The 12,447-nt window shown below is 49.0% G+C and overlaps 1 protein-coding gene across 3 annotated transcripts in view; it reads left to right on the forward strand.

Moving 5' to 3' along the window:
- The window catches only part of ANKRD12 (ankyrin repeat domain 12), a 246,148-nt gene that overhangs the window by 123,866 nt on the left and 109,835 nt on the right, over positions 1-12,447 (forward strand). For all 3 annotated transcript variants that reach the window (XM_030213381.1, XM_030213385.1, XM_030213377.1), the window contains one exon: positions 8,803-8,945. In XM_030213381.1, coding sequence (XP_030069241.1) covers positions 8,803-8,945 — 143 coding nt within the window. The remainder of the gene's footprint in view (positions 1-8,802; positions 8,946-12,447) is intronic.

Here is a 12,447-nt window from a genome sequence, read left to right on the forward strand (position 1 = left end):
GAGGGATTGGTAGGGCAGTGAACGAATACAATAATTTAGGGAGAACCACCATTTTAATCGCTTGGATGCATCCGACCCAAGAAATATTCAAATGTTCTATCTCTCCAACTCTTCACAAAGGGATTTCAATAGAGAGGGGTAATTTCCCTGGTATAATGTATCTAAACCTGTGGTTAAGTTTACCCCTAAGTATCAAATGTGGTTGATATCCCATCTAAAGGGAAAAGTTCTTTTGATTGCTAGTTGATCTTGGGCTGAAAGTGAACAACTCAGATTTGGTTGTATTTATCGAAAAACCAGAGACCACCCCAAAATCCTGTAGAATATTCATAATCTCTGGCAAGGAAACCTGTGGATTTGTAAAAGTAAAAACATCATCAGCAAAAAGTAGGATTTTTTTTTAATGGAGACCACCATAAGTGATGCCTCAAACCTTCTCATTTTGACGTACCAATTTGGCCAGGGGTTCCATCGCCAGAGCAAATAAAAGTGGCAGTAAAGCACAACCCTGATGCCCCCCGCTCGCTAAACTGAAGTTTTCATTATAAGCCCCATTGCTGCATAGACTGGCCATAACGATGTACGACCACCTAAACTTATGGAAAGCACTAAAAACTAACCTGTTTAAAAAGGCATACCCCACGGATCCAACTTAAATGCCTAATCTCTGCAACACAACCAAACTAAAGCATATAATGGACATAACACAACTCTTCCATATCATCATGCTGATCAATCCATAGACTGGTGGGTTGTGTCCATCTACCAGCAGGTGGAGATAGAGAGCAAACTTTTGCCTCCCTATATGTGGTCATGTGCTGCCGGAAACTCCTCAGTATGTTCTCTATCTCAGCAGGTGGTGGTCACACACAGCAGCAGCTCTGGCTAGGCCTCCAAGCCTAATTTTTAGGTTTTGTTGAGTGCCTGGGGTTGAGGGCTCTTCTTGAGCAAGTGCAAACCTGGTGGCGCCAGGTCCCTCCTTTTCTCCCCCCTCCCGCTGGCTCCGTTAAAAAAAAAAAAAAAAATTTTTGAACGTCCTTAAAGGCGTTTATTTCGACGTTTATTTAAACGTTTATTGCAGCTACTCACTGGGACACCAGGTCGTTACAGCTCGGAGCGGAAAGCAGGTAATTTTTACCTTTTTATAGCAGGCAGGGGGTTCCTCGATTGATCTCCACGTGGCCTATGGCGTCGGAGGGCGAGGGCGCAAAGAGTCGCTCCCCGGATCGCTTGTGCGCTTCTAGAGGGGATGCGGGGGTCTTAAAGTCTGATTCGCCCTTGTTGGGTGACAGTTTCGTGACCGATGAGTGTCCCGGTCCTTCCTCCGGTGTGGCGGTTTTTCCCGCCATAAACGCCCATCCTCCGCTGCTCGCCTCCGCCATCTTGGCCGGCCACGCGGCTCGGACGGCTTCTTCTTGGGCCGCCCTTGAGGTGGGAGATGTTAATGCCATGAACGCCCTTAATTTGGGCGACGGCACAAAAGCAGCTAAACTTAAGCGCCGTTCTTCCCGCGCGGCTCCTTCGCGGAGTGTCACGCCGGACGCCATTTTGGATGCGCAGCATGTCTCTCCCCCGCTCTTGCGAGCGCCGGTTGAGAGTGCGTCTAGGGCTGTAGCCCAGGCTGCGGAAGTGCACAGTCTGGGGGGTTTCTCCCCCGAGTTTGTTTTGCTGCTGCATCAGGCCTTCCTTATGCAAAACGCTGCCCCTGCTCCCTCGTCTGGTAAAGAGGTTGAGGCCCCCGGAGGTAAACGCCCTCGGGTTGATTCCCAGGCCTTGGAGGACTTTGTCTCCTCCGATGTAGATGAGGGCAGCGTTTCTGAGTTCTCCCAACGGTCCTTTGCGGATTCCTTGGAGGAGACGGATCCCCGCTCGGATGGAGCGGATGACCCCTCTGCAGCGCGGCTCTTTAGCTCAGAGGATTTGCCCAACCTGTTAGTGCAGGCCATGGGCATTTTGAAGATTTCCTCTCCGGAGGACGTCTCTCCCTCAGCCCCTGTTGGTTCTGCCATTATGCTGGGGACGAAGCGCCCGCCTAGAACCTTCCACGTGCATGATGCTATGCACACCTTAATTTCGGCTCAGTGGGATGTCCCGGAAGCGAGCCTTAAAGTGGCTAGGGCTATGTCCCGCCTCTATCCTTTGCCTGAAAGTGAACGTGAGGCCTATCTGTGGCCTACCGTGGATTCTTTAATCACTGCGGTGACTAAGAAAACGGCGTTGCCGGTGGAAGGTGGCACGGCCCTAAAGGACGCCCAAGACAGAAGATTGGAGGCGGCCTTAAGGTCGTCCTTTGAGGTGGCTGCTTTAAGTTTGCAGGCCTCAGTTTGCGGCTCCTATGTGGCCAGGGCGTGCCTGACTATGGTGCAGCGGGCTTCCCCCTCGGATCATTCCTTGAGGGCTGATTGGCCGGCCCTGGAATCGGGCTTGGCCTATTTGGCAGACTTGCTGTATAATGTCTTGAGGGCCTCAGCTAAAGGCATGGCTCAGACAATCTCTGCGCGGCGGTGGCTTTGGCTGAAGCATTGGTCTGCTGACCACGCCTCTAAATCCCGCCTGGCTAAATTGCCTTTTAAAGGCAAGCTGCTCTTTGGGGTTGAGCTGGACAAAATCGTGACCGATCTCGGCACGTCTAAGGGCAAGAAGTTACCAGAGGTCAGGGCTCGGGCTAGTACTCGCCCCGGTACCTCCAGAGGACGGTTTCAGGAAGCCCGTCGGTACCGCCCGGGCAGGTCGGGCTCTTCTGCCTCCTCTTCCTTCAAGAGGAACTTCTCCCCCAAGCAGCATTCCTTTCGCAGAGACCGCCGTCCTGGAGGTGCTCCCTCCGGTCCTCCCCCAGGGTCTCGTACCCAATGACGGGGCCTTGGTCCACCCCCCAGTGCAGATTGGAGGACGGCTGTCCTCGTTTCTGAGCGAGTGGACCACAATAACTTCAGACGCTTGGGTGCTGGAAGTCATCAGAGACGGCTACAAGCTAGAGTTCTGCCGACCCTTAAGAGACGGGTTTGTACTCTCTCCCTGCAAGTCTCCGGTCAAAGCTGTGGCAGTGCAGCAAACCTTGGACAATCTGATCCGCCTGGGTGCGGTCGTTCCGGTGCCAGAAAATCAGCTTGGCAAGGGACGTTACTCCATTTACTTTGTGGTACCAAAGAAAGGAGGTTCTGTACGGCCTATCCTCGACCTCAAAGGGGTCAATCGGGCTTTGAAAGTTTGGCACTTTCGCATGGAGACTCTCCGCTCTGTTATAGCGGCAGTGAAGGCAGGGGAGTACCTGGCATCCTTGGACATCAAGGAAGCGTACTTGCATATTCCCATCTGGCCTCCTCATCAACGCTTTCTGCGTTTTGCAGTACTGGGCCGACACTTCCAGTTCAGAGCCCTCCCGTTCGGGTTGGCTACTGCTCCGCGGACTTTCTCCAAAGTAATGGTGGTCATCGCGGCCTTCCTGAGGAAGGAAGGAGTACAAGTCCATCCTTATCTGGACGACTGGTTGATCCGAGCCCCCTCTTATGCAGAGTGCGGCAAAGCTGTGAACCGGGTGGTTGCTCTTTTGAGCTCCCTGGGGTGGATCATCAACTGGGAGAAAAGCCAGCTGCGCCCAACTCAGTCCCTGGAGTATCTGGGAGTTCGATTCGACACCCAAGTGGGCAGAGTGTTCCTGCCAGACAATCGGATTGTCAAGCTTCAGGCTCAGGTGGACCAGTTCCTAGTAGCCTCTCCTCTTCGGGCTTGGGACTATGTGCAGCTGTTGGGCTCTATGACGGCCACGATGGAAGTAGTGCCCTGGGCCAGGGCTCATATGAGACCACTACAACACTCTCTGCTGCAGCGCTGGACTCCGATGTCGGAGGATTATGCTGTGCGCCTTCCCTTGGACCCAGCAGTGCGCAAGGCGCTGAGCTGGTGGACGCAGACAGACAAGTTGTCTGCAGGAATGCCTCTGGTGACCCCGGAGTGGATTGTCGTCACGACGGATGCCTCTTTGTCGGGCTGGGGAGCCCACTGCTTGGGAAGGACAGCGCAGGGGCTCTGGTCTCCTGCAGAGGCAAAGTGGTCTATCAACCTCCTGGAACTCAGAGCCATTCGGTTGGCACTTTTGGAGTTCATCCCGGTACTGGCGTTGAAGCCAGTACGGGTCCTGTCGGACAATGCCACGGCTGTGGCCTATGTCAACCGCCAGGGAGGTACCAAGAGCGCCCCTCTAGCCAAGGAGGCCATGAATCTATGCCAGTGGGCGGAAGCGAACCTGGAACAGCTGTCAGCGGCCCACATTGCCGGAGTCATGAATGTCAAGGCGGACTTTCTCAGTCGCCATACCTTGGAGCCCGGAGAGTGGCAGCTATCTGCTCAGGCGTTCTTGGGCATCACGAAGCGCTGGGGCCAGCCGAGCCTAGATCTGATGGCGTCATCGGCCAATTGCCAAGTGCCGCGCTTTTTCAGCAGAGGACGGGACCCTCGATCCCTGGGAGTAGATGCTCTTTCGCCAACAGTGGCCGACACAAGAGCTCCTCTATGTGTTCCCGCCCTGGCCCATGTTGGGCAGGGTGCTAGACCGGGTGGCAAAGCATCCGGGCCGGGTAATCCTGGTGGGTCCGGATTGGCCCAGACGTCCCTGGTATGCGGACTTGATCAGGCTCTCAGTCGACGATCCTCTGCGGCTGCCAGTGGAGCAGGGTCTGTTACATCAGGGTGCCGTGGTGATGGAGGATCCCTCCCCCTTTGGTCTTTCGGCCTGGCTATTGAGCGGCAGCGTCTGAGGAAGAAGGGCTTCTCAGACAAGGTCATCGCCACTATGCTGAGAGCGAGGAAGCGCTCTACTTCTACTGCTTACGCCAGGGTTTGGCGTACCTTTGCAGCGTGGTGTGAAGCAGGCTCATGTTCTCCATTCACTGCTCCAATTTCTTCAGTGTTGGCATTCCTGCAAGAAGGTCTGGAGAAAGGCCTGTCGCTCAGTTCCCTTAAAGTCCAGGTAGCGGCCCTGGCTTGCTTCAGGGGCCGCCTGAAGGGTGCTTCCCTGGCTTCGCAGCCAGATGTGGTGCGTTTTCTCAAGGGAGTTAATCACCTGCGCCCTCCTCTGCACTCGGTGGTGCCTGCGTGGAATCTCAACCTGGTGCTAAGAGCATTACAGAAGCCGCCTTTTGAACCCTTGTCGAGGGCATCTCTGAAAGACTTGACGTTGAAAGCAGTCTTTTTGGTGGCTATCACTTCAGCCAGAAGAGTTTCCGAGCTCCAGGCACTCTCATGTCGAGAGCCTTTTCTGCGGTTCACTGAGGCAGGAGTGACTATTCGCACAGTGCCTTCCTTCCTGCCCAAGATTGTTTCTCGCTTCCATGTGAATCAGCAGCTCTGTCTCCCTTCCTTTCGTAGGGAGGACTACCCAGAGGAATACTCTGCTCTTAAATATCTGGATGTGAGACGAGTCATCATCAGATATTTGGAAGTGACCAATGATTTCCGGAAGTCGGATCATCTGTTTGTCCTGTTTGCAGGTCCTCGTAAGGGTCTGCAGGCTGCTAAGCCTACAGTGGCAAGATGGGTCAAGGAAGCCATTGCAGCGGCTTATGTGGCCGCGGGGAAGGTGCCGCCTATCCAGCTGAAGGCTCACTCCACTAGAGCTCAGGCGGCCTTGATGGCAGAGGCCGGCTCCGTCTCCTTGGAAGAGATATGCAAGGCGGCAACTTGGGCATCGGCCCATACATTCTCCAAGCATTACCGCTTGACTGTGGCGACACGGGCGGAGGCCCGGTTTGGAGCTTCAGTGTTGAGGTCAGGGATTTCAATGTCCCGCCCTGGGTGAGTACTGCTTCGGTACATCCCACCAGTCTATGGATTGATCAGCATGATGATATGGAAGGTAAAATTATGTATCATACCTGATAATTTTCTTTCCATTAATCATAGCTGATCAATCCATAGTCCCTCCCAGATATCTGTATTGTTTATATTCTGGTTGCATTTCAGGTTCAAGTTTAGTCTTCAGTTCCTGTTCAGGAGGGCTTCGTGTTCAAGTTTTTCAATGGATTCTTCAAGAGTTGAGACGAATTTGTGTTACAGTGAGCTGCTGCATTCCTCTCCCCTCCGTTTTACGGGGCTGGATTGAGACTTAAATTCTGCCGGCACTCCCTCCCGCTTCGTGCGGCTGTAGGGCAGCTTTGTACCCTTCCCGCTTCGGCGGTGTTAGGGTCAGTCAGCTCCTCCCGCGGTTGCAGTTGCAGGATAAGCCAGATCCCCCCGCATCGGCGGGTGTGGTGTCCCTCCCCCGCTCCGCGGGGATGAGCTGGACGGATTCCCCTCCCCCACTTGTGTGGGGATGAGCTGGGTTAATTCCCCTCCCCCGTTTCGGCGGTGGTGAGCTGGGCAGAGTGTCCCTTTGTGGGTGTAATTCTCTAAGTGCTGAGTCCTGCGGATGGAGCTTTGATATCGACATACTGAGGAGTTTCCGGCAGCACATGACCACATATAGGGAGGCAAAAGTCTGCTCTCTATCTCCACCTGCTGGTAGATGGACACAACCCACCAGTCTATGGATTGATCAGCTATGATTAATGGAAAGAAAATTATCAGGTATGATACATAATTTTACCTTCCGTTCTCCGATTCCCTAATATGGCTATGCCACATGAACTTGATCTTACCACAACATCACCCTGTATTTGTTCACACCGGAGCCTGCAAAGGCGTCTCCGGTACTATGTAAGCCACATTGAGCCTACAAATAGGTGGGGAGATGTGGGATACAAATGTAACAAATACAAATATTCATATGTGTGTGTTTTCTCCAGTTATTTGGACTTCTTAAAGTATCCCATAGCTCTAATTAAGTTTATTATGCCATCCCTAAGGTGATATTTCTTTTACTTTAGTGTACTTTTTGTGAACATGGTTGGCCTTTTTTTTAGTACAGATTTTAATTTTGCTTAGGCTGTTTTATTCTCCATGGCCAAGGAAAAAGTCCAACAATTTCAGACTTCTCCAAATTAACTTGAAAATGTTTGTTACAGACAGGGACGCTATCTGCCTTTGCTGTTTGGGGCTCATACATTATCTCGCAAGTAGAGCTGTACTGAATAGCATATTTTACTATTACAAATAATGAAAAATATTATTCAGCCAAATATGAATAATGATCATTGAGCTTTTAACACAACAAATAATAAAAGAAGCAACGTTAAATTGGAGATCAAGTGTTCAGTAGGATTTAGCACAGTAGAGCCCCGGATTATTTGTATTTGGGGCCCAATGTGAATGTTCGGTACAACCCTACTCGCAAGTGACATCTGCTGAAAGGTGTTGCCCAAGGTCATCAGGTTTTAGCATTAGAAACTTTGAGGGTTTGCTGCCAGAGATGTCCAGCCCATTGGCTATCATCACTGAAGGCATTGGCATCAAAGAATCCAGGAGCTGCAATGTCCACTGGAAATGCTTCAGCATTGAGCAATATCTTCTGTTGCAGTTTTGGTGGAATTCACTCCTGCCCATTCTCTGACCGTGCCCAAAGCCCCCCTCCCCCCAAAAAGAACATTTGTCCAGCTCGATTCGCTACCACCTTCACTTTTGCGTGACCAAAACTGCTCTTAGGTGCTCTGATTAACACATACCAATACCTATTGGTGCTGGACTCTTGGGTGCCCAATTGGGTGCCCAAATAGTGGTGGTTAAAGTTTGACTTGATTCACTCACCTCCTGCACGTTTGGGTACCCAAAACTGCTCTTAGGTGCCCCTGCTATAGGAAAGTACTATAGAACCCCAAGTTATATCTACCAATATAATTAAAAAGTTACAGTTAACTACATTATGCTTCATAAATATTCTTGAAAGTTTTTAAGCAGGGTGCGTGACATTCGGGTACCACCATTTGTATGCTGCAATTTGCTGTTCTGTATTTAAGTGCCCAAATGGTGGTATCTATAAAGTCCAGCTCGATTCACTCACTCACTTCCTACAGTACTGGAGGTAGTAGAACTTGATATTTTGGGGCACCCAAATGGAGAGGAACAAATTGTAATCTTTCATGTTAATTATATTGGTACGCATAACTTGGGGTTTTACAGCACTTTTCTTTAGCAGGGGTACCTAAAAGCAGTGTTTTTAGTGAATTGAGCCAGATTTTAGGGGGTAATTATATATAGGGTTCCCTAAATTAACAAATAGCACCTATGTGCTGTTTTAAACCCCCCCCCCCCCCTCCATTTTGGGACTCAAGTACCAAGCTGGCACCTAAGGGTGCCTGAGTGCTCTCATGCATAACTTTAGAGAATACTTCTATTTGTGCACCAACTGCAGCATTTAGGCATGCTCATTTATACCAGCCAAAGACATGGCATAAATGGTTGCGCCTAAAGTTGGGCATATACATGACAACACACTAGTATTCTATAACAGATTAGGTGCGCCATTGTGCCATTATAGAATACCAGCTGAGCACCTTAACTTTAGGTGCCTAAGTTTGAGTGCCTTTTATTGAATTTGACCCTAGACACCTGCATTTGGACGCTCAAATGATTAGGCACCCAAAGTGTACAATTTGGGTGCCCAAATGGCGGTGTCCAAAAGTCATGCACTCCTGGATATACCCCACAATGCTCAGATTCACCAAGGAAAATTCCCTTTTATCTCCGAATTCCCATATTATGTAGCAGGATTTAGGGCATCAAATCTATAGATTGTCTGCTTACATCCCTTAACAAACGAAAGCTATAGAAATCCACTCTTGATTTTGGGGGAAAAATATTTGTTTATTAAAATCAAATGTGGTAACCTATAAACAAAATGTAATTGCATTGTTCTGTGATTTATTCTTCTAGGTTGGACTCCACTTCATGAAGCTTGTAACATGGGTTACTATGATGTAGCCAAGGTTTTAATAGCAGCAGGAGCAGATGTGAACACGCAAGGACTGGATGATGATACTCCATTACATGATGCCGCAAGCAGTGGGCATAGAGAGGTAAGTGTGGTCTAACGTAGTGGTAAACTTCATCAATAAAAGACAAATCTGCCTCCTACTTTTTACAATAATATTTTCTTCCAAGTTTGCTTTTTTTCTTAAATTGTTTTCTGTAACCTGTTACATGCATGGATTTATTGTAAATATGGTGGTATTTCTATAAATTGGTACCTAGATTTTGGCACCCCGTTCATGCCAATTCTATATCAGTATCTGGGTGCCTAGATTACATTATAAAATACTAGTGCAAACCAGCATTGGCATGGCAAAATGTACCAGTGCCCATATAAGGCAAGTCATTGAGTGCATCGAACACAATCCAGGTTAGATTACATTCTCTTGTCCCCAACGCTATTCCCCCAGGTGCTAAATGCCCAGATAGGCCCGGAGGAAATCTCCGATCACGCAATGATATGGGCAGATTTGGAAGCACAGGCATTCTTTCAGAAACCCTCGGGATGGAGGTTCCCCGCATATCTTTATTCCTCCCCAGACTTTAAGAAATACATATGTGAGAGATGGGAGGAATACCAGAAGAATAACGAGTGTCATTTAGATGACCCCGGCCTATTCTGGTCAGCGGCAAAAGCAGTACTACGGGGAGATATAATAGCGTATGTGTGTAGGCGCAACCACAGAATTAACCAACAAGTTATAGCCTTTGAACGCAAGCTGAGGGAGACGAAGAGAGCGTACACCAAAACACCTACCCAAGCATGCTATGATGCCCTTATGGTAGCTCGAACAGCACTGAACAGCCTCTTACATGAGAGAATGACACGTTCCCTTGTATATCGGAAATTTAGGCTCCAGAAATTTGGAGACAAAGCCGGTGCTTATCTGGCCAAAGTAGTTAAAAATACTAGGAAACAACACTTTATCACAGCTTTGCGCACACCAGAAGGTAGGGCTGCAACCAACATTGACGAGGTAGCTAAACTATTTAAAGAGCACTTTGAATCACTCTACAAAAAAACAGGGGAAAAAGAATCATTAGAGAACAAAACAGCAGAATACCTAAAAAGATCGGGAATGGCTAAATTCTCAACAAGGGAGATCGAGGCCTTAAACGCCCCAATAACTGCAAAAGAAATTATACAAGGTATCAAATCACTTAGACTTCATACTGCACCTGGGCCGGATGGCTATACAAGCGAGTTCTATAAGATGCTTCAAAGCCAGGTGATTGGGCCGTTGATAGATGTATACAATGAAGCGGTCCAGCAGGGTGCCTTTCCCCGGTATGCAAATTCAGCTCTGATTAGCTTGATCCCTAAATCAGGGAGAGACCTCTTGCAGCCCGGCTCATATAGGCCAATATCACTAATCAATGTAGACATCAAAATCTTGTCCCGAATTCTGGCGGACAGGCTGGCCCTAAGCCTACCCCAGGTTGTACATACAGACCAAGTGGGGTTTGTCAGAGGCAGAAAATCAGTACTTAATGTGCGGAGGCTGTTGGCGGCACTGATGCATGCAAAAGAGACAGATACAAACAGACTATTGGTTAGCCTAGATGCAGAACGAGCATTTGATGTAGTCAGGTGGCCGTTCATGTTTGAGACATTACGCTGGGTGGGAGTTCAGGGTTGGTTCTTTGAGGCAGTTCAGGCTCTATATACATCGCCAACAGCTTCCATTCTGGTCAACGGCATTAGGACAGAAGAGTTTAGGATTGAGCGGGGGACGCGTCAGGGGTGCCCGCTCTCCCCCTTACTTTTTGTGCTCACATTAGAACCACTTCTATGTGTAATAAGAAACACAAAAGAAATCAAAGGAGCACAACTACCTGAACACATGATTAAATTACTGGCATATGCAGATGATCTCATGCTTCTCCTAGATGATCCTCAGGCATCACTAGAGGCCCTGCTCAAAGTGGTGGGGAACTATGGAGAGATATCAGGTTTTAGACTCAACCACACAAAGTCTCTGGCCATGCCGACGAGGGAAGAGGTTCAAACAGAGTGGCAGGGGCAGTTTCCTCTGAAATGGGGAAATGAACGGTTGAAATACCTGGGGGTAGTGATACCCACTGACCCATTGCGGCTTTACAATGAAAACGTAATGCCACTGCTCACTGAAACCAGATGTACGCTTCAAAAATGGGGGAGGGCTCCGCTTTCCCTTACAGCCAGAATTGCCCTGTTCAATATGATGGTGGCCCCTCGCTGGTTATATACCTTCCAAATGCTCCCGTTATACTTAAGACAGAGGGAGGAGAGGGTCCTGTCTAGAGCAATCCAGGCCTTCTTGTGGCGAGGCCAGAGACCGAGGCTCCCAATAGGTGTCTTACACAAACCTAGGACGCATGGAGGAATGGGTTTATTAAGTATAAGGTACCTCACGATAGCATGCTCCATGAGACATATAAGAGATTGGCTGGTGGGAGGCCAGGAATTCACAGCAACTCCCATAGAATCATCTGCCTTCCCAGCGCTGCATCCCGGTTGGCTGTTACATACAGGCAAACAAAACTCAGACATCAAAATATCTAAGAACTTGTTTGTGACATCAACCAGAGCAACATGGAGATGGCTATGCAGACGGCATGGATTTTTAGCGAGTTCAACACCGTTCCTGCCAATATATCATAATCCAGACTTCCCGGTGGGAACAACCTCAGGAGTGTTTGCTCGTTGGCGGAAAAAAGGTATTCAATTCCTATACCAAATAATAAATGATGAAGGACAAATGCGTCCTTTTACAGATCTGCAAAGAGAATACATCTTGCCAGCTTCAGACGTGTTTGCCTACCTTCAAGTGAAACACTATGCCACATCAGTAGGCTGGATTAATCTATGTGAAGATGTTCAGGACACATTGAGTACAGCCTTAACACTGGGATCTCAAAATGAAGTTCCGCTAAGGTACCACCACAGATATCTGCTAGATACCACAGAGGACATAGACTACAAGAAGAGGGCGCAGGACTGGTCTGCAGACTTGGCAACAGAGGTGACGGACAGTACGATACAAAATCATTTGATCTCTATACTCAACACCTCGCCATTCACGCGATACTGGGAATTACAATACAAATTTGTACTCCGTTTACATATATCACCATACAGAGCCCAGAAAGCAGGATATGGGGCATCTGGAAACTGCCCGAAGTGTAATGCACCAGAGGCCACTTTGGGACATATGTTTTGGGCCTGTCGGAGAGTGCAACATTTCTGGAAACAAGTGCTTGAAGCAGTATGGGCATGTTGGCACAGAAAGACAGTGCTACAGCCCTTGCTCTTATTTGGAATATACAAATATGCCAAGCCGGCGCTGCCGGGATACCGTGGATTTCTGCAACGCGCGATAGTGATTGGAAAGAAGGTGATCCTAAATGGATGGATGGACCGGAATGGACCGAATATCACCCAATGGAGAATACTGATGATTGATCTATCCAAACTGGAACGATGCGCGGTCTCAGACCAAAATCTAGAAGACAGAAGGCGGTTGCGACAGACTTGGGGCAGACTCTGGAATACGCTGCAACCGTCAG

This window comes from Microcaecilia unicolor, chromosome 1 (assembly GCF_901765095.1).
Source record: "Microcaecilia unicolor chromosome 1, aMicUni1.1, whole genome shotgun sequence".
Taxonomy (NCBI): Eukaryota; Metazoa; Chordata; class Amphibia; order Gymnophiona; family Siphonopidae; genus Microcaecilia; species Microcaecilia unicolor.